The sequence below is a fragment of the Hypanus sabinus genome, chromosome 6, assembly GCF_030144855.1.
Source record: "Hypanus sabinus isolate sHypSab1 chromosome 6, sHypSab1.hap1, whole genome shotgun sequence".
Lineage (NCBI taxonomy): Eukaryota > Metazoa > Chordata > Chondrichthyes > Myliobatiformes > Dasyatidae > Hypanus > Hypanus sabinus.
Window position 1 is genome coordinate 121,046,243 of NC_082711.1, and position 23,117 is coordinate 121,069,359.

Here is a 23,117-nt window from a genome sequence, read left to right on the forward strand (position 1 = left end):
GAATCAGAGAGGACAGGAAAATTTTTAATTGGGGAAGGGCAAATTATGAGGCTATAAGGCTAGAACTTGCAGGTGTGAATTGGGATGATGTTTTTGCAGGGAAATGTACTATGGACATGTGGTCGATGTTTAGGGATCTCTTGTAGGATGTTAGGGGTAAATTTGTCCAAGTGAGGAAGATAAAGAATGGTAGGGTGAAGGAACCATGGGTGACAAGTAAAGTGGAAAATCTAGTCTAGGTGGAAGAAGGCAGCATACACAAGGTTTAGGAAGCAAGGATCAGATGGGTCTACTGAGGAATATAGGGTAGCAAGAAAGGAGCTTAAGAAGGGGCTGAGAAGAGCAAGATGGGGGCATGAGAAGGCCTTGGCGAGTAGGGTAAATGAAAACCCCAAGGCATTCTTCAATTACGTGAAGAACAAAAGGATGACAGGAGTGAAGGTAGGATCAATTAGAGATAAAAGTGGGAAGATGTGCCTGGAGGCTGTGGAAGTGAGCGAGGTCCTCAATGAATACTTCTCTTCGGTATTCACCACTGAGAGGAAACTTGATGACGGTGAGGACAATATGAGTGAGCATGTTAGCATGCTGGAGCATGTTAATATTAAAGGAGAGGAGGTGTTGGAGTTGTTAAAATACATTAGGATGGATAAGTCCCCAGGGCCTGACGGAATACTCCCCAGGCTGCTCCACGAGGCGAGGGAAGAGATTGCTGAACCTCTGGCTAGGATCTGTATGTCTTCGCTATCCACAGGAATGGTACCGGAGGATTGGAGGGAGGCAAATGTTCAAAAAAGGTAGTAGGGATAGTCCAGGTAATTATAGACCAGTGAGCCTTATGTCTATGGTGGGAAAGCTGTTGGAAAAGATTCTTAGAGATAGGATCTGTGGGCATTTAGAGAATCATGGTCTGATCAGGGACAGTCAGCATGGCTTTGTGAAGGGCAGATCGTGCCTAACAAGCCTGATAGAGTTCTTTGAGGAGGTGACCAGGCCTATAGATGAGGGTAGTGCAGTGGATGTGATATACATGGATTTTAGTAAGGCATTTGACAAGGTTCCACAAGGTAGACTTATTCAGAAAGTCAGAAGGCATGGGATCCAGGGAAGTTTGGCCAGGTGGATTCAGAATTGGCTTGCCTGCATAAGGCAGAGGGTCATGGTGGAGGAAGTACATTCAGATTGGAGGGTTGTGACTAGTGGTGTCCCACAAGGATCTGTTCTGGGACCTCTACTTTTTGTGATTTTTATTAACGACCTGGATGTGGGGGTAGAAGGGTGGGTTGGCAAGTTTGCAGACGACACAAAGGTTGGCGGTGTTGTAAATAGTGGAGAGGATTGTCAAAGATTACAGAGAGACATTGATAGGATGCAGAAGTGGGCTGAGAAGTGGCAGATGGAGTTCAACCCAGAGAAGTGTGAGGTGGTACACTTTGGAAGGACAAACTCCAAGGCAGAGTACAAAGTAAATGGCAGGATATTTGGTAGTGTGGAGGAGCAGAGGGATCTGGGGGTACATGTCCACAGATCCCTGAAGGTTGCCTCACAGGTAGATAGGGTAGTTAAGAAGGCTTTCATAAGTCGAGGGATAGAGTTTAAGAGTTGTGAGGTAATGATGCAGCTCTATAAAACTCTAGTTAGGCCACACTTAGAGTACTGTGTCCAGTTCTGGTTGCCTCACTATAGGAAGGATGTGGAAGCATTGGAAAGGGTACAGAGGAGATTTACCAGGATGCTGCCTGGTTTAGAGAGTATGGATTATGATCAGAGATTAAGGGAGCTAGGGCTTTACCCTTTGGAGAGAAGGAGGATGAGAGGAGACATGATTGAGGTGTACAAGATATTAAGAGGAATAGACAGAGTGGACAGCCAGTGCCTCTTCCCCAGGGCACCACTGCTCAGTACAAGAGGACATGGCTTTAAGGTAAGGGGAGAGAAGATCAAGGGGGATATTGGAGGAAGGTTTTTCACTCAGAGAGTGGTTGGTGCATGGAATGCACTGCCTGAGTCAGTGGTGGAGGCGGATACACTAGTGAAATTTAAGAGACTACTAGACAGGTATATGGAGGAATTTAAGGTGGAGGGTTATATGGGAGGCAGGGTTTGAAGGTCAGCACAACATTGTGGGCTGAAGGGCCTGTAATGTGCTGTACTATTCTATATACACCGGGGAGTCAAAACCGACTATTGCACCATCAGCCAACCCACACATATACAGAAAAGTGCCAGTAACATCATGAACGATCCCACTCGCGCTGCTTTGTCCTGCTCCTATCAGGGAGGAGGCTACGTAGCATCCAGACTCAAAAACAGTGACTTTGCACAAACAGTGAGGCTGATCAACTTCTCCACTCACTGACCCAGCCGTCCACACCCCTGACCACCACTACTTCATCATTTCTTGAATCGTTTCTGTGCCTACTCTCACTTTATGGACATGCAATTGATATACAGAAGTCATCTTACGTAATTATTGTGTTCTTCATCTGAGCGGGTTTTTTGTGTTGCAGTGCATGATTCTTTCCCTCTCCTTTACACCTGTGTACTGCAAATGGCACGAAACAACCCTGAATCTGTGCTGCACCATCATTTCCCATTCTTCTACACTCCAATCAATCACATTTCCAGGATTAAAGGTTGTAGGAAGTAGGTAGGAGAATGGGAAAGAAATCAGATTCGATGTTTCAAACGGCTGAATTGTGCTCCTGTATCTTACGGCCTTTAAGAGGGAGAGAGCCAACTTCCCTCCATAACTTCAGCTCAGGAGTCCAGCAATATTGTTGTCGATCGTCACCCACCTTTCCCCACCTGCTCCCTTCTCCGTTTGTCTCGCCTCTCACCTCAGCAATCTCCTGCTTGCTCTCCACCACTAGCAGGGGCACACTGAGCAGGATGGCCCGGAAGCGGTCGACAGCCTCCTCGAACTTGCCAGCAGTAGTCAGCTGGTAACACAGCTGCAGGCGCTGAATTAGGTCGGCTAGCTTAAGCCCCACGGCTGGCAACCCGCCCTTCAGGCCAGCATCCTTCCTGCAACAGGCCAAGCCAAACAGCAGTTAAGTCTTACCGTCATCAGCCCCTTCCCAGCATCACAGTCTCCTGACACAGGAGACTCTCCCAGCCCGACATGAATCTTCCAAACCTGTACGTCTTTGGAACGTGGGAGAAAACGGTCCAAATTTACAAAGGATGAGCTGGCATTGGAGAGGGTCCAGAGGAGGTTCATGAGAATAATCCCAGGAATGAAAGGGTTACAGCATGAGGAGTGTTTGATGGCTCATGGCCGTACTTGCTGAAGTTTGAAGAATGAAGGGGGTATCTGACTGAAACCAATCAAATAATGAAAGGCCTAGATAAAGTTGATGTGGAGAGAATGTTTCCTGTCGTGGGGGAGCCTAGGACCAGAGGACACAGATAGAGTGGATGTGGAGAGGATGTTTCCTATAGTGGGGGAGTCTAGCACGAGAAGGAACAGCCTCAGAATACAAGGATGTCCTTTTAGATGAGAACTGAGGAGGAATTTCTTTAGTCAGACGGTGGTGAATCTGGGGAATTCATTGCCACAGACAGCTGTGGAGGCTAAATAATTCAGAATATTTAGAGCAGAGGCTGATAGGTTCCTAACTAATAGGGGGATCAAAGGTCATAGGGAGAAGGCAGAAGAATGGGGTTGAGAAGGAAAATAAATCAGTCATGATGGAATGGTGGAGCAGATTTGATGGGCCGAACTGAATAATTCTACTCCTATGTCCAATAGCGGTAGGGGCAGAGAGTGGTGGTGGGGGGGAGGGGGGGGGGCGAAGGTGAGGGTTAACTTATTTACAAAGAGCAGGGGGACGATGGTGGAGGGTTAATTTGGTTACAGAGAGCGGGGGGCAGTGAAAATCAGAAAGATCAGTAGTTTCTGAGATATTCAAACAACCCACAATCATTCCTCAGTCAAAATCACTTAGATCACATTTCTTCCTCAATCTGATGTTTGGTCTGAACAGCAGCTGAACCTCTTGACCATGTCTGCATGCTTTTATGCACTGATTTGCTGCCACACAATTAGCTGATTAGATAGAGCCTAATAAAGTGGCCATGGAGTGTCGAAAGTACAGGTAAGAAACTTCCTCCCCACAGCAACAGTATCTAAAACACTAGGGCTATGTGTAGGCTAGACCCTAGGTTAAACCCCAGGGTTCTATTCGGGGAGAAAATCCAGGAATCTGAGATGCAGGGGTCTTGGGAGTCATTGTGCAGAACTCCCTAAATTGTAATTTGCAGGTTGAGTCAGTGGTGAAGAAGGCAAATGCAATGTTTGCATTCACTCCAAGAGGTCTAGAATACAAGAGCAGGGATGTGATGCTGAGGCTTTATAAGAGACTGGTGAGGCCTCACCTTGAGCACTGTGAACAGTTTTGGGCCTCTCATCTTAGAAAAGATGTGCTGGCATTGGAGAGGTTCCAGAGGAGGTTCACAAGGATGACTCCAAGAATGAAAAGGTTATCAGATGAGGAACCATTTGATGGTTCTGGGTCTGTGCTCACTGGAATTCAGAAGGATGAGGCGGGTTCTCATTGAAACCTTTTGAATGTTGAAAGGCCTAGACAGAGTAGATGTGGAGAAGATGTTTCACATGGTGGGAGAGTCTAGGACAAGAGGACACAACCTCAGGATAGGGAGGCACCCTTTCAAAACAGATGCAGAGAAATTTCTTTAGCCAATGGGTGATGAATTTGTTGCCACATGCAGTTGTGAAGGCCAGGTCATTGGGTGTATTTAAGGCAGAGATCGATAGGTTCTTGATTGGACATGGCATCAAAAGTTACAGGGAGAAAGCCAGATCTGGGGTTGAGAAGGGAAAAAAAGGATCAGCTATGACTAAATGGTGAAGCAGACTCGATGGGCCAGATGGCCTAATTCTGCTCCTATGTCTTATGGTTATGTTTAGGATAAGGGGGAAGAAGAGATCTGGGGAAAGGAGGGAAAGTTTTCATCCAGAAGTTAGGCTGGATGTTAGGAAACACTGCCCAAGGATGTGCTGGAGACAAAGACTCTCATAACATTCAATTAGCATCCACCACCAGGGGTCTTTATTTAGAATCATTTATTTTGTTGAGAGATATAACCGCAGAACTGGTCTTTCTGGCCCGCCAATTTACAATGACCAATTAACCTACTAACTAGCGTGGGAGGGAACCAAAATGATTACATGGGTGTGGAAAATGCATGAACTCCTTACAGACAGCAGCGAAATTGAACTCCAAACTCTGATGCACTGAGCTGCAACAGCGTCACAACCACCGCTACAGTAGCATGGCATTGAAGGCCAAACCGCGCGCACATGCTGTCATGTGGGATCGCAGGAAGGTTGGGAGAGGCGGGGGGGGGGGGTGGTGGTTGAAGGGGTTGGGCAAAGAGAACAAGGGTAGATGGAAGAGGAACAAGTGTGGAAGAAATGGACTCCCTTACATTCCACACCCAATGTGGGCCAATCACTCACCAGTTACGCTGGGGGTATCCATACATGGCAGGCAGGCACGGCAGAGCCAGGAATACAGAGCGGCCACGGGCAAATGACTGCAGAAAGAGGTTTTTGAGAGGGCCGAAGTTTGTGACACCAACCTGGTCATGAAGCAACTGCAAGGTGGAATAACAGATTTAAAAAGGGAGAAAGTGATGACTGTCCTCTGACAACACACCTATCATCTGTCCCCGAGACGGACTAACAGGTAAAAGGGGAGAAGTCATTACTGTCCTGCCAACACACACATCAGCTGTCCCCGAGACAGAATAACAGGTAAAAGGGGAGAAGTCATTACTGCCCTGACAACACACACATCAGCTGTCCCCGAGACGGAGTAACAGGTAAAAGGGGAGAAGTCATTACTGCCCTGACAACACACACATCAGCTGTCCCCGAGACAGAATAACAGGTAAAAGGGGAGAAGTCATTACTGCCCTGACAACACTCACATCAGCTGTTCCTGAGATGGAATAATAGGTAAAAGGGGAGAAGTCATGATTGTCCTCTGACAACACACACACATCAGCCGTCCCCGAGACCCAAACAAACATCTCGCACAAGATGACAGACAGTGACTTACCCGAGCCGCAGTCTCGAAGGATCCCGCAACAAGGTGATCAGCAGCCAGTTGGGAGTTATTACACCAAACCTACGAGGAGCAGGAAGGGAGCAACATGAGTGGAAGAACGCGACAATGGCTACATGAGCACGATGAGGAGTGGGGGGGGGGGAAGGGGGAGACATCTACGTGAGTACGAGGAGCAGCGGTGGGGGGGGGAGGAACAATACCTCTGTAAGCACGACAAGGAGTGATGAGGGAGGCAACACCTACGTGAGTACGAGGAGCGGTGGGGGGGTCTTGAACAAGAAAGTGTCAGGAACAGGAGCCTCAGGCCCACACCACCAGGTTCAGGAACAGTTCCTACCCCTCAACCACCAGGCTCTTGAACCAGGATGGATAACCTCACTCAACCCAGCACTGAACTGTTCCCACAAGCTCTAGACTCACTTTCAAGGACTCTTCATCCCAAGTTCTTGATAGTTATTGCTTATTTGTTTGTTATTATGTTGGGATTTTTCTTCTCTTTGTGCAGTTTGTTGTGTTTTGCACACTGGTTGTTTGTCCTGTTGGGGTTGGTCTTTCATCAATTCTATTGTTTCTGGTATTTACTCTGAATGCCCGCAAAAATGCATCTCAGGTTTGTATATGATGACATATACACACTTCGATAATTAATTTACTTTCAACACACACCCTTGTGATAGCAACCACACTGATGGTCATTCTGGACATGAAGTTGTGGCAAGTGCTTATTTTGCAGACATTAAAAAGCTAATCATGGCAGTAGCCATTTTCTGGAGCAGACAGGACAGCTACAGTCATTTTTATCATTTTATTTTTAATTAGAGATATAGCATAGTAACAGGCCCTTCCGGGCCAATGAGCCCTCACTCTACTGTGATCAATGACCCATCCATGTTGGAGTGAGGCAGGAAGCCCCTTTCAGAAGTGGCAGAATTGAAGCCTAAAGCATTCCACTGACTATGATGTGCTGTCCCACCCGCTGTGTGAGCTGAACAGTCATGACCCCCAGAAGAGTGCCTACTTTTACACTGGGATTCATGTCAGTCACGCTGTTGGCCACCATGTGCCTTGATGCCAGCAAGACCGGCTGACATTTTGTGCCCAGGAAACAGTATCGTGAGGGAGGTGGGCATCCCACCACCCACCTCACCTACCTGCGCAGGGCTGCTCCCTCGAGAGGGCGAGACAAAGAATCCATCAGTGGGTCCTCCTCCTGCATTCCCACCGAGTTCCTGGGGATGAGACACGCAGTTGCACAGGGTGAGAGAAACAGAGGCTAGTCAAAGCTCAGAAAGAGACTGCAGATTCTCCCTCGCCATGGAGACGCTGATAGAGAGCATGCACAGCAGCACTGATTTACGCTGATTGGAAAAGGATGCTTACCAGTTCAGGAGGCAAGTCGAGATCCTCCTCCACATCCCAACCACCTCCTTCTTCCGTAGCCCTGGCAGCATCCTCTCCAAATGCATCAGCAGCATCCACAAAGCCATCTGCCAATCAGGGACATGGGGAGAGGGGGGGGGCAATGAGAGGGGGTGGGAGAGCAATTAGAAGGGGCAATGAGAGGGGTAGAAGGAGAGGAGGGAGGGGGGGAGAGGGAGAGAGGGGATATTGAGAGGGGAGATTTCAACAAATTCCAATTAATTCACAAAACTGTTAGACCACAAGATGTAGAAGAGGAATTAAGCCATTCAGCCCATCAATTCTGCTCCGCCATTCCATCATGGCTATTCCTGGATCCCATTCAACCCCATACACCTGCCTTCTCTCCATATCCTCCGATGTCCTGTACAATCAGGAAACAACTTCCACCTTAAATATGCTCACAGACTTGGCCTCCACCACCAACTATGGCAGAGCATTCCCCAGATTCACCACACTGTAGCTAAAAAAACTCCTTCTTACCTCTGTTCTAAAAGGTTACCCCTCAATTCTGAGGCTGTGCCCTCTAGTTCTGGATACCCCCCACCATAGAAAACATCCTCTCCACATCCACCCTATCTAGTCCTTTCAACATTCAATAGGTTTCAATGAGATTTCCTACATTCTTCTAAATTACAGTGAGTACAGGCCCAAAGCTGCCAAACGCTCCTCATATGTTAATCCCTTTATTCCCAAAATCACCCTCGTGAACCTCCTCTGGACTCTCTCCAATGACAATACATCCTTTGAGATATGGGGCCCAAAACAGTTAACAATACTCAAAGTGCAGCCTGACTGGTGTCTCATTAAGGTTCAGCATTATCTCCCTGCTTTTACATTCTATTCCCCTTGAAATAAATGACAACATTGCATTTGCCTTCTTTACCACACACTCAACCTGTAAATTAACCTTTTGGGAGTCTTGCACGAGGACTTCGAAGTCCCTTTTCATCTCTGGATGTTTTTATTTTCTCTCCATTTAGATAATAGACTGCACATTGTACCAAAATGTATATCGTACATTTCCCAACACTGTATTCTATCTGCCACTTTTTTGTCCATTCTTCCAATTTGTCGAAGTTCTGCAGCAATCGCAATGAATTGAATTGATTTTATTTCTTGCACCCTTCACATACATGAGTAGAAATCTTTACGTTTCTGTCTGTATGTGCAATGTGCAAATTACAGTAATTTGTAATAAACAGTATGTACAGTTAGATATACAACAGAGCAGTCATTATAGCTTAGAAATACAGTTGTGTCAGCGTGAATTAATCAGTCTGATGGCCTGGTGGGTCCTGACTTTTACACTGCAGTATTGTTTCCCAAGTGGTAGCAGCTGGAACAGTTTGTGGTTGGGGTGACTCAGGTCCCCAATGATCCTTCTATCCTTTTATGCACCTGTCACTGTAAATGTCTTGAATAGTGGTAAGTTCACATCCACAGATGCACTGGGCTGTCCGCATCACTCTCTGCAGAGTCTTGCGATTGAGGGAAGTACAGTTCCCATACCAGGTAGTGATACAGCTGATCAGGATGCTCTCAATTATGCCCTGTAAAAAGTCCTTCAGAGTTGGGGACTCATGTCGAACTTCTTCAACCATCTGAGGTGAAAGAGGTGCTGTTGTACTTTTTACACTATACAGCTGGTATGTATAGACCATGTGAAATCCTCAGTGATGTTTATGCCGAGGAACTTGAAGCTGTTCACCCTCTCACCCTCAGATCCATTGATGTCTATAGGCGTTAGCCTGTCTCCATTCCTCTTGCGGTCCACAACCAGCTCCTTTGTTTTTGTGACATTGAGGGAGAGGTTGTTTTCCTGACACCACTGTGTCAGGGTGATGACTTCTTCTCTGTAGGCTGCCTTGTTATTTTTGAGTTAAGGCAAATCAGTGTAGTATCATCTGCAAATTTAATGAGCAGTTTGGAGCTGTGGGTGGCTCCTGTGTTGAGGTTCAGAGGGTCAGAGGTGAAGGAGCCCACTCTTACAACCTGCTGGCAATCTGACAGGAAGTCCAGGATCTAGCTGCACAAGGCAGGGAGAAGGCCGAGATCTCTGAGCTTCTGTCGAGCCTGGATGGAACTACGGTGTTGAATGCTGAACTGTAGTTCAAGAACAGCATTCTCACATAAGCATCCTTCTTCTCCAGATCTGTAAGGACGGTGTGTAGAACTGTGGCTGTCGTATCATCTGTCGATTGATTGTGTCGGTAGGTGAATTATAGGGGGTTCAGTGTGGGTGGTAGCAAGCTGCAGATGTAATCCTTGACCAGCCTCTCAAAGCATTTGCTTACTATTGAGGTGAGCGCCAGTCGTTCAGACATGTTACCTTGATCTTTTAGGTACAGGGACAATGAAGGGTGTTTTGAAGCAGTAAGGCACTCTATACTGGGAAAGGGAAGATTAAAAATGTCTGTAAACACACCTGTCAGTTGTGCTGTGCACATCCTGAGTACCCGCCCTGGGATGCCATCCGGTCCTGAAGCCTTGTGACTATCCACTCATGGGAAACGCCTCAGTACTTCAGCCTCAGAGATGACCAAGGTGCAGGCTGGATCAATGGCTCTCCTCAGGGGCCCAGTGTTGGCGACATCAAACAGAGCATAAAAAAAGATTTAGCCCATCTGGGAGAGAGGCAGTGATGTTGGAAACTCCACTACGTTTAGCTTTGAAGTCTGCGATGGTGTGCAGACCTTGCCATAAGCTGTGTGTGTTGGTGGAGAGTTGTGTCTGGATCTTGTCCCTGTGTTGTTGTTTCACTGCCTTGATGACTTTGCCTAGAACGTAGCTGCATTTCTTAAGTTCCTGGTGGTTACCAGTGGTGAAAGCTCTGTCTCGTGCGGTGAGTGCGGTGCTCACGGAACTCTTAATCCAGGGTTTCTAGTTTGGATGGACCTTGACTGATTTTTGTGGGACAACATCCTCGATGCACTTCTGAATGAAGCTCGTGACCCCTCCGTGAACTCGGAGACATCCTCATCACGAAAGACATTCCAGTTGATGTCATCAAAGCAGTCCTGTAGCATCCACCCCAAAGGGTGGATGGAGAAGCACTTTGTAAGCATTGCAGAATGGAGAGTAGTGGTGGTTGAGTGTGCTATCTCCCCGAGTGCTCACCTGATGTGTTGGCAAAACTGTAGAGTCTTTAGTCAGCGACGCTCTGTTAAAGTCACTGGTGACGATGAAGGCAGCCTCTGGGTGTGTGGTCTCCAGGGTGCTGATGGTCTCGTACAGTTCCTTGAGAACCAGGTCAGTATCAGGCTGCGGCAGAATGTACACAGGTATGACAATAACAGCCGTGAACTCCCTAGGCAGCCAGAAGGGTCCTCGCAGTAGCACCAGGTACTCTTGATCCAGGGAACAAAAGGATATGAGGGCATGCATGTTCCGGGGGTCGCACCAAGCACTATCGACCATGAAGCATATCCCCCCACCTCCTTTACTTTTCCCAGAAAAGTTCTTAGATCTGTCCCCCTAGAACAGGGGGAACCCAGAGGTCTCGATGGCATGATCCGGTATCTCCTCTTAGTCAACCAGCACAAAACATGAAGCACAAAACATTACATTCCTTTGCTTCCTGCTGGTAGGAGATTCTGGCTGTCAGTTCGCTGTCCAAGGACTGAATGTTAGCCATGAGTACACTTGGGAGCGGCAGCCAATTAATACGCTGTCTCAACCTCACCAGGACGCCGACCTTTCTCCCTCGCTTCTGAGGTAGTGACGCACGCATTGCTTCCTCAGCACTACCTATCCTCCACTTATCTGCCTATCATCTGCAAACTTTGCCACAAAGCCATCAATTCCATTATCTAAACTATTGACAAACAATGTGAAAAGTAGCAGTCCCAATACTAACCCCGAGGAATATCATCAGTCACTGGCAGCCAAGTAGAGAAGGCTCCTTTTATTCCTATTCGCCTGTCAGCCATTCCTCTATCCATTACAGCATCTTTTCTGTAAAGCCATAAGATTTTATCTTATGTGCAGCCTCATGTGTAGCACTTCATCAAATGCCTTCTGAAATTCCAAGTAAATGCCTCTACTTTGTCCACTCTGCTTGTTACTTCCTCGAAGAGCTCTGACAGATTTGTCAGGCACGATTTCCTTTGACAGAAACCAAGCCAACTTTGACTTATTTTATTAGTCACCAAGTACCCAGAAACTTCATTCTTCATAATACTTTCCCAACCACTGAGGTTAGGCTAACTGGCCTATAATTTTCTTTCTTTTGCCTTCCTCCTTTCTTAAAGAGTGGAGTGACATTTGTAATCTTCCGGTCCTCCAAGACCATGCCAGAATCAAGTGATTCTCGAAAGATCATGACCAATGCATCCGTTATCTCTTCAGCAATCTCTCTCAGGACTGGGGTATACTCCATCTGGTCCAGGCGACTTATCCATTAAGGCCTTTGAGTTTGCCTCACACTATTTCCTTTGCAATAGCAATGGCACTCACTCCTGCTCCCTGACACTTACGGACCTTTGTCACACTATTAATGCACAGTGAAGACAGATGCAAAGTACCCATTAAGTTCTTCTCCCATTTCTTTGTCCCCCAGTACTACCTCACCAGCATCATTTTCCAGTGGTCCAAAAAAATTATTCTTTATATAACTGAGAAAACTTTTTGGTATCCTGCTTTATATTATTGGCTAGTCTGCCATCATATTTAATCTTCTCCCTTCTTTAGCTTTTTAAGCTTTTTGTTGGATTTTAAAAGCTTCCAGATCATCCAAATTCCCACTCACTTTTGCTACCATTCCTTGGCTTTTATTCAGTCCTTAACTTCCTTTGTCGGCCACGGTTGCCTACCCCTGCCATTTGAGAACAACTTCTTCTGTTGGACATGTCTACCTTGCGCCTTGTGAATTAATCCCATCTCTGCTCTGCTGTCATCCCTGCCAGTATCCTCCTCCAATCAACCTGGGCAAGGTCCTCTCTCACGCCTCTGGAATTCCCGTTATTCCATTGTGATACTGATACATGTGACTTATGCTTCTCCCTCTCAAATTACAGTATGAATTCAATCTGTTATATACCCCTAGGGTTCATTTTTTCTGTGGATTGTCACTTTAAAACGCTGAGAGAATGAGATTGACTTTTGGACATTGTTAGATTTTTACTGACTACAAAATTGCTTGGTTACTATGGTGAGAGACAATGAATTTGATGGACAATGAATGTTTATATTTTTTTCTGCAGCTTGTTTTGAATATACAAGGACAGAGACACACACAGTCAGAGTCAAGATGGTTTTGGTCAATGGAAGACACCAGTGAGTTGGTCGCTGGTTTAAACTTTCAGTAGCCCAAAGGGGTGAGTTGAGATCGATCCAGCGAAGAAGTTTGCAGAGAGGGGAGAGGAAGGTTTGAAACAGAAGAAATCTAGTGACAAAGAGATCACTGTTTGGACTCTCTCTAAGTAGCCCGTAAGGGTGAGTTTGATTCCATTCCAATACAAAAGTGTGATTGTCACATAGTTAATCCACAGGAGTGGGTTCTCTGGTGAGGGGGGAAAACTTTGTGAATACCACTTGTGTGTTTACCCTTGTCTGGGTGTGGTATTCACTGAAGAAAGGCACCCCTGTGGCAAATCACTGTTGGAGTTACTTCCTATGTTGTGGAACTGGATCAGTGGCTAACACAGTATGGGTAAGGGAACTACCTTTACCCACAGTATGGGTAAGGGAACCTGTGGGAACTACTGGTGTGTCTAACTCCCACCTCGGTTGGTAGCTTTATCACTTGAAGACAGTACCCTTAGTGGAGTCACATATTGGCTAACTTGAAGGATTCGGAGGATAACTGGAAGATCGACGACACCTGTTTATTTGGATTACAAATACCTCTCTCTTGCCTCAATTCTGTGGATTGAACTTAACTTTCTTACATACCATCGTAAGACTGAAACTCTTGCCACCTCAGCTTGAATGAGTTTGGGAACTTTATTTTTGCACCTCTATATATGCATAACACAGCTAACTCTTGGTTTTAAGTTACTATATTACGTAGTTACTAATAAAATAGTGATTTGTTAACAGCAACACATATGTAACAAATCACATTATGATCACTGCCTCCTAAGGGTTCCTTTACCTTAAGCTCTCTAATAAGACCAGGATTATTACATAACACACAACCTAAGATAGGCTTTCCCTGAGTAGGCTCAAGCAGAAGCTGCTCTAAAAAGCTACCTTGTAGGAATTCAACCAATTCTCTCTCTTGTGATTTGCCACCAACCTGATTTTCCCAACCCCCTTGCATATTGAAGTCCCCCATTACAATTATGTCACTACCTTTATTACATGCCTGGTCCAGCTCCCTTTGCAATCTTAGTCCCACATCTTGGCTACTATTTGGAGGCCTATGTACGATTCCTATAATGCTTTTTCTACCCTTGCAGTAGAAACTCCACCCACAAAGATTCAACATTCCCAGACCAACACATCACAGTGAATTCCTCACATATGTAAACGTATGTAGTGAGTAACACTGATCCTCAGTTCTCTGGGTGAAGGTGGTTCCTGGTCATACTCTGTCCGAATCTCTTCCCCATTACCCTGAACCTACACCCTCGACATTTCAAAAAAATTAAGATTATTTACTGTCATATTCAGTACACAAGTGTAAAGAACAACAAAATAATTGTTACTCCAGATCTAATACAGCACAAGCGCATCACAACAAGATAAGCAACACAATAATTAAAAAATACAATAAATATACAGTCGTCCCTCAGTAACCATGGGGAATTGGTTCCAGGATCCCCCACGGATACCAAAATCCGCAGATGCTCAAGTCCCTTATATATAAAGGCGTAGTATTTGCATATAACCTATGCACATCCTCCCGTATACTTTAAATCATCTCTAGATTACTTATAATACCTAATACAATGTAAATGCTATGTAAATAGTTATACTATCGAGGAAAAAAATGGACAGGAAAGGAATGGAGAGTTATGGGCTGAGTGCAGGTTGGTGGGACTAGGTGAGAGTAAACGTTCGGCATGGACTAGAAGGGCGAGATGGCCTGTTTCCGTGCTGTAATTGTTATATGGTTATAATGTATTGTTTAAGGGAATAATGACAAGAAAAAGTCTGTACATGTTCAGTACAGACTGAACATCGTAGCTCTTCTGGGAATGCTGATGCTGCCTTGCCATCAGCCGATGCCGATTCTCCCGTGATCATACAAGTTCTTGAGGCTGTAGTGCTTTTACATAGCTAGCCAGCCATCCCTTACTAGCCTTAAACTCCTTCCTCCCGCTCACAAGTAGCGAACAATACTCAAACAACGAGTGCTGGAGAGACTGAGGATCTTTGAAATGGCGTGAGGTTACAACAGGGTATGCCTACACATCACTTCATTTGCGTGGATTCAGCGTTGTGCTCGGCGTGCAGCAAATTCAAGTTTTGAAACTTTCTGGAATTTTTTTTTCGAATACTTTCGATCCACAGTAGGTTGAGTCCGCGAATGCGGAACCTGCGGATGCAGAGGGCCGACTGTAAATACATAAGACAGCTGATATAGAGGGAGTGACTGTATGTCCAGACAGTGATGCTAGACACAGGAGTGTCTGTACATAAGATGACTCTGACAGGAAATGATACAGTAGTGGTGGTTGGGGGTGTGGAGGGGAGGGTTAGTGGGTGGAGGTATTGATCAGCCTTACTGTTTGGGGAAAGTAACTGTTTTTAAGTCTGGTGGTCCTGGCGTGGATGCTATGCAGTCTCCTCACTAATGGGCAAGGTGGGTGGGATCCTTCATGATATTTCTGACCCTTTTCGGGCATCTTTCTGTATCCTATCCCGCCACCTATCCTATGCACCTCATCCACGACCCTATGACCTTCCCTGCTCCACAGGAGTAATATACTTTTCCCAGTGACTCTTCCAGATACCCATGTCAGACAACATCCCAACGAATGGCCCCTACACCCTCTCGAGGACGATCGTATCCTTCCCACAGCCCTCCCTCCAACATCCCTGCCTCACCCTCATCCAGTAGCAGCTCAGTGTCCTCTTCCCATCCGCCTGTTGCACAATTCTCCATGGCCAGCTGGTCCATGGCAAGCTGGCCTCCCTTGCCTGTGTGTGGAGAAAGATGTGAGGGTGAATTTAGTACAGGAAAAGAGAGACCAACCCCCACCTACCCTCCCAACTACAATGACAACACCAACAGCTCCTTTCTGACACACTCAAGGAGAGTTGGCTTTGCACTTAACACTAACAAACTTCTACACACACTGCTGATAACAGTGGATAGTGTAACCACAGAGCTGGGTTCAATTCCCGTCGCTGTCCAAATGTCCTCCCGTGACTGCGTGGGTTTCTTCCAGGTGCTCTAGTTTCCTCCCAAATTCCAAAGGTACGCAGGTTAGTGAGTTGAGCATGGCGACCCTTGGGGGCTGACCCCAGCACACTCTCAGACTCTGTGGTCGTTGACACAAATGACTCGTCTCACTGTTCGTTTCAATGTACATGTGACAAAGAAAGCTGATCGTTATCTTTGAAGCATCCAGAGCGTCTGGTAGAGCTATTCCACAAAGAGAAGGCAAGGGGCCACAGCCTCCACACCACAGAAGGCAGCATCCATCATTCCTCATCATCTAGGTCACACACTCTTCTCGCTCCTACTGTCAAGCACGAAGTCCCACATTGCCAGGATCAGGAACAGGAAAGTTCAGCTTTATTTGTCAGACGTACATTTAAACATACAGTGAAATGTGCGTGACCAAAGTACGAGCAAGTCATTGACACAAGCCATTTGCCAGCTGCTGGAGGAGCTCAGCAAGTCAGGCAGAATCTATGGGAATGAATGAAGAGTCAATATGTTGGGCCAAGGCCTTTCATCAGGACTGGAAAGGACGGGGCAAGAAGGCAGAAGAAGATGAGGAGGAAGTGAAGGAGGACGGGGGAAGATGGCAGAGGGTGGGGGGGGAGGTGAAGGAGGACGGGGGAAAATGGCAGAGGGTGGGGTGAGGTGAAGGAGGACAAGCTGGAGGGTCTGAACTCATGCTGGGGGCAGCCCCCGTGTCGTTGCGCTTCCAGCACCAACATAGCATGCTCACAACTCACTAACCCTAACCCATCATCTTTGGGACATGGGAGGGAATGGGAGCACCTAGAGGGAAACATACAGTCACAGGGGGAACACACAATCTCCTTACAGACAGCAACAGGAAACAAATCCCGTTCACTGTCGTTGTAAAGCGTTACACAAACCATAACGCTGGTATGTGCCCCACCTATTGGCATCAGGTCTTGAACTAAGATCTGGAAACCAGCCTCAGCAACTGGGATCCTCCTGTACTAACATCAACTGTGTCGAGTTTTGCCCTGACGTTTTGCTCTGCAGTCTTTTCCTTCACTCTCCTGTACAACTTATAATCTACACAACCACCGGCCTCCGTTGTGCTGTATCACACGGAGCTTCGGCACGTAACATGTGACTGACGTTTTCGGGGCGAGAAGCAGAGCTTGACTTCACTCACACCAACACTGAACTGTCCCCACAACCTATGGACTCATCTCATGTTCTTGATATTTATTGCTTTTTTTCTCATTTGCAGGTTGTTTTTTGCTCTTAAGTTGTGTGTGTGTGTGTGTGTGTGTGTGTGTGTGTGTGTGTGTGTGTGTGTGGTGTGCAGTTTTCATTGATTCTATTGTGTTTCTTTGCATTTACTGTGACTGTCTGCAAGTCTTTTATACAACACAGAATAGGCCCTTCTGGTCCTTCCAGCCATGCTGCCCCACAACCCGACAACCCAATTTAACCCTAACCTACAATTTACCATGACCAATTAACCTACTAATTGAAACGTCAATGGATTGTGGGAGGAAACCAGAGCACCCGGAGGAAACTCATGCATTCCACGGGAAGGACATACACAGACACCTTACAGAGGCTGCTGGGATTGAACCGCAAACTCCAATTGTAGTAGCATTGTACTAATGTGGAGTTCCTGGGTAGTACTCGGTGACAAGTGTAGCTTGATAATAATAGATCTTTGATTGCTCTGCGGAGAATGTGGCAAGGACTGTTGGCAGGGATAGTTTACAAATGGTGTGCAGGGGAGGTCTTTGAAGAGCACAGCCTGTACATAGCAGGGGACTGGAGGCACTTTGCTGAATAAGACAAGCATGCAAATGAAGGATTCCAGTGCAACATTTATCATAATTATCATGAAGTACTAGGGCAGTGGGATACAGCAATTGTACTCAGTGTTCCATTCCCACCGCTGTCTGAAAGGAGTTGGTACGTTCTCCCCATGACAGAATAGATTCCCTCCCACGTTCCAAAACATACGGGTTAGGGTTAGTGAGTTGTGGGCGTGTGACACTAGTGCTGGAAACATGGCTGCCCCCAGCGCATTCTCAGACTGCGTTGGTCATTGACACAAACTTAGATAGTTCATGATGCATTTGGATATACATGTGACAACAAAGCTGATGGTTTAATGATCAGAGATTCTACTGGCTAACTAATACCTGCATCATCAGCATGTGATTGACAGGTAGGGTATTTGAACTTGCACAAAGTTACCAATTGGTCAGTATCCATACCCAAGTAGTCAATTCCTGTTTAAAAATGACAGCTTTTTGTTGAAACTTCCCAACGGCCTCCGTGCAAGAAAGGCCAAGTGCACCACGGTGTAGCAGTTCGCTCAACACTACTAACAGCTCGGGGTGTCAGAGTTCAGTTCCGATTTTATTTTTAAGAAGACTGTACATCATCCCTGTAGAATGCACAAGTTTTCTCCAGGTCCTCGGTTTCATCCCACGGTATACATTCGGTTATTATAAATTGTCCGGTGATTAGGCTAGGGTTAAAAAGGAGGGGGGGGAGGGGCGGTCCAGCTCGAAGGGCTGTAAGGGCCTGTTCTGCTCATATTCCTCAAAAAATAAAAACAGTGTGGGGACAAGGACCTGGCTGTTGTTGTGCACAGGTAAATCGGGTGCAATCAACCTACTAACAGGATAAACAGGTGTGATTAGATCAGATATATCGGTGGAGTAAAGGGAATCATAAAGGCATGAGAGAGACAGAATTGATTGGAAAAGAACACTGGTAGGGATGATGGCAGATCAGCAATGGCTGGAATTCCTGGAAGCAATGTGGAAGGCACAGGATTTTTACATCCCAATGAGGAAGTAGTATTCTAAAGGCATGAACCCTACAGCACTCCACTAGTCACTGACCTCCAGGCAGAATACTCCTTCCACAACTACCCTCTGCTTTCTTCCTTTAAGCCAATTTTTTATCCAAACCGCCAAGGTTCCACTTATCCCATGCCTCATGACTTTCTGGATGAGTCTCTCATGAGGGACCTTGTCAAATGCTTTGCTAAAGTCCATGTAGACCACATCCACTGCCCTACCCTCAATTTCTTTTGTTACCTCTTCAAAAAAACTCAATCAGGCTCTTGAAGCACGATCTTTCCTTCACAAAGCCATGTTGACTATCCATGAGTAGACTGTACTTCTCCAAATACTCGTAGATCCTAAGCTTAAGAATCTTTTCCAGTAGTTTGCATACCACCAACGTAAGACTCACTGGTCTATAGTTCCCAGGTTTCTCCCTATTACTTTTTTTAAACAAGGGAACTACATTTGCCAGTTCTCCAGCACTTCCCCTGCAGCCAAAGAGGATTCAAAGATCATAGCTAATGCTCCTGTGATCTCCTCTCAATTCCCACAACAACCTGGGGTGTATCATATCCGGCCCTGGGGATTTATCAGTCTTAATGTTTTTAAGAAGATCCAGCACTACTTCTTCCTTAATCTCCATATTGTCCAGCACACAGCCCCGCTCTACTTCGACCTCATCCTGATCAAGATCCTTTTCACTTGTGAATACTGAAGCAAAGTATTCATTGAGAACCTCCCCAACCAGCTCCGCTTCCAGGCACGTGTTGCCCTCTTTATCCTTTCGTTCTGGTCATCCTCCTATTCTTCACATACGCATAGAGCGCCATAAGCCCCTCCTACTTCCTGCTTCTTATATCTAACATATGCTTCCCTTTTCCTCTTGACGAGTTGCCTCTTGTGTTTTGTCAGCCACGGTTCCCTTTTCCTACCATTTTTACCTTGCCTCACTGGGACAAACCTATTCTGAACCCAGCTCAAGTGGTCCCTAAACTTCTCCCACATTCTCCCACACTTCTGTGCTTTCCCCTTTGAACATCTGTTTCCAATTTACTCTCGCTAGTTCCTGCCTCATCCTTTCAAAGTTAGCCCTTCCCCAGTTAAGCACTTTACCATTTCATCTGATTTTATCCCTTCCCATAGCTATGCTGAAGCTAAGGGAGTTGTGGTCACTCTCACCAAAATGCTCCCCCACCAAGAGGTTTGTCACCTGACCAGGTTCATTACCCAGAATTAGATCCAGTATAGCCTCTCTTCTCGTCAGCTAGTCCACATACTGTGTCAGGAATCCTTCTTGAACACACCTGACAAATTCAGTCGCATCTATCCCCCTTGCACTCAGGAGGTGCCAGTCAATATGAGGGAAGTTGAAATCACCCATAACTACTACCCTGTATTTCCTGCACCATTCTAAAATCTGCCTGCTTATCTGCTCCTCGGTGTCCTGAGGGCTATTTGGGGGCCTATAGACTACTGCCAGCACAGTGATTGGTCCCTTCCTATTTCTGACTTCCACCCAGACTGACTTCGTGGTCACTCCTTCTGCAGCATCCTCCCTTTCAATAGCCATGATACAATCCCTGATCAGCAATGCCACTCCCCCCCCTTTTCTACCTCCCATCCTATTCCTTTTAAAACACCTGAACCCCAGAACCTGCATCATCCAATCCTGCCCTTCCTCCAACCAAGTTTCAGTAACGGCCACAACATTGTAGTTCCACGTACTAATCCATGCTCTAAGTTCATCCTCCTTGTTCCTAATATTCCTAGCACTGAAATAGAAACATTTCAACCACTTTAACTGGCTACAATTATGTTCTGTCCCCTGCCTGTCCTTCCTCATCAACTCAGAACTCTTAGCATCATGCCCTTGTCCTTCTACCTTAATCCTTGCACTCTAAAGGTTAATCCCTGCACTCCATTCCCTAAAGGTTAATTTGCAGGTTGAGTCTACAGTGAGGAAGGCAAATGCAATGTTAGCATTAATTTCAAGAGGAATAGAATATAAAAGCAAACATGTAATGTTGAAACTTTATAAAGCACTGTTGAGGCCTCAGTATTGCAAGCAGTTTTGGGCCCCTTATCTTAGAAAGGATGTGCTGGAACTGGCTCTGGGCCTGTATTCACTAGAATTCAGAAGAATGAGGGGTGACCTCCTTGAATCCTATCGAATGGTTTCAATGGTGAAGGGCCTCAATAGAGTGGATGTGGAGAGGATGTTTCCTATAGTCTAGGACCAAGGACACTGTGTCAGAATAGAAGGGGCATGCTTTTAGAACGGAGATGTGGTAGAATTTCTTTAGCCAGAGAGTGGTGAATCTGTGGAATTCTTTGTCATGGGCAGCAGTGGAGGAAAAGTCTTTATGTATATTTAAAGCAGAGGTAGATAGATTATTGATTAGTCAGGACATGAAGTGATACAGGGAAAAGGCAGGAGACTGGGACTGAGAAGAAAATTGATTTTGCCATGATGCAATGGTGGAGCAGATGATGGGCCAAATGGCATAATTCTGCTCGTATATCTTATGGTTTTATTAACCTACTAACCAGTAAATCAGATGCGATTATCCTACTAACCGGTACATCTTTGGACTGTGGGAAGACCTGGAGAAAACCCGCACATTCCAGAGAGGTTGTACAGAGACTCCTTACAGAAGGCGCCAGGAACAAAGTGCAAACTCTGACCAGCTGGTACAGTCCAGTTTATCAGCCACACCAGCAGCAAGCCTTGGAGTGCATCGGGCAGGCTCCCCCGCACCACCAGGTGACCAAACCAAACCGCCACTGCCCCACAGCTGGTTTCCTCCGATACCCTTGCTCTCTGACGCCCCTCCCTACTCACCTCGTCCAGCCATACTCCCCTCAAAGTAGCCTTTGGAGACAGTGAGCAGCGGCCAGTTGGTGTCCAGAGGCATGACAGGCGGCGGTGGCTGAAGGAGCTGGGCCTGGGAGTCGATCTCTGGCACCTGTGTTAGAGAAGGTGGGGAGGAGGAGGCAGAGAGAAAGAAAGAGAGACAGACGTTATGAGGGCAAGTGTCACCCAGCGAGAACGGGACATGGGTAGTGGTGGCCAGTCCAACTCACTATTTCTTTCTCCAGGTCAAAGGTCACTCGCAGGGCCTCCGCCTCTTCATCCAGTCCATGCGTGGCCGCAGTCAGGTAGGCCAGCGACTCTGGGGGATGGAAATGGGACCATTAGCGACTGACGTAGAACACCCACACTATGTAGACACTGCAATCTGAGGGTGGGACAGGAGAATGAGTAGTGAGGGGCAGGGGGAGGCAGAACGATTGTAGAGGGTAGTGACATAGATGAGAATTGTTTCTGCTTACTCTGCCCGCAGTTCTTGAGGATGCGAACGCGCTCTCCCACGTCGCCTAAATACAACGCGTTCTGGTAATGGCCGCTCATGTCCTTCCGGATCTCAGCTGCAGGAGAGACAGAGTCATTCAGTGACAGCTCAGGGCTGCGGCTGTTATATATCTGCCCCTCTCACACACGCACATGCCGAGCTGTTGCTGTTGGAGCACTGCATTACCAAAATACCACTGTCATGGGGGCGGCATCACGGAGCACATCGTTGCCTTGGCTGAATTCCTAGCGCCCTGCACGCATCACATTCCCTTCTGTGCCCCAGGAGAACATTCTGCACTTGACCAGCGGTTCCTGGTCACCAAGGAGCCCCCTCACCAGTGAGCAGGCACAAGACTTTCTCTGGGCATCCACCTGTTGCAAATTTCTACAGATGTACCATGGAGAGTATTCTATCTCATTGCATTACCATCTGGTACGAAGGGACCACTGCACAGGACTGGAAAAAGCTGCAGTTAGTTGTCAACTCAGTGGGTTCCATCATGGGCACTAGCCTGTCCAACATCAAGGCACCTTGAAAACATGATGTTTCAGAAACATCATTCAGGACCCCCCTCTTCTCACATTGCTACAGCAGCCAGAAGACACACACTCAGTGATTCAGGAAGAGCTTCTTCCCCTCCACCATCTGATCTCTGAATGGACAATAACCCATAAACATTACCTCAGCATTTTTTTCTGTTTTTGCTCCCTTTTTGCTCTATGTGCACTCTGAGAGGGTCACGAGTGCGTTTAACGAGCTGCTAGCACAAGTGGTGCATGCAATTTCAATGCTTAAGAGAAGTTTGGATAAACACATGGATGGAGGGGTGTGGAGGGTTATGGTCTGTTCAGGCCCATGGGAGAAAGCAGCTTAAATGGTTCAGCATGGACTAGATAGGCCGAAGGGCCTATTTCTGTGCTGTATGTTTTCATGTCTCTCTGACACTGACCGGAATCCCTCAGAGTACACACACACAGTATATACAGTGTGTGTGGTGATACCCCTATACACATATACACGCACACCCCTATACACACATATGCATACACACCCCTATACACACACTCACACCTATACACATATATACATACAC

The 23,117-nt window shown here is 46.6% G+C and overlaps 1 protein-coding gene across 4 annotated transcripts in view; it reads right to left on the bottom strand.

Moving 5' to 3' along the window:
- Positions 1–23,117, bottom strand: part of copa (COPI coat complex subunit alpha) — a 92,901-nt gene that overhangs the window by 14,784 nt on the left and 55,000 nt on the right. For all 4 annotated transcript variants that reach the window (XM_059972839.1, XM_059972840.1, XM_059972838.1 and 1 more), the window contains 9 exons: positions 22,002–22,097; positions 21,753–21,841; positions 21,511–21,634; positions 15,516–15,608; positions 7,479–7,585; positions 7,250–7,327; positions 6,090–6,158; positions 5,486–5,622; positions 2,841–3,027 (listed from right to left, as the gene is read on the bottom strand). In XM_059972839.1, coding sequence (XP_059828822.1) covers positions 2,841–3,027; positions 5,486–5,622; positions 6,090–6,158; positions 7,250–7,327; positions 7,479–7,585; positions 15,516–15,608; positions 21,511–21,634; positions 21,753–21,841; positions 22,002–22,097 — 980 coding nt within the window. The remainder of the gene's footprint in view (positions 1–2,840; positions 3,028–5,485; positions 5,623–6,089; positions 6,159–7,249; positions 7,328–7,478; positions 7,586–15,515; positions 15,609–21,510; positions 21,635–21,752; positions 21,842–22,001; positions 22,098–23,117) is intronic.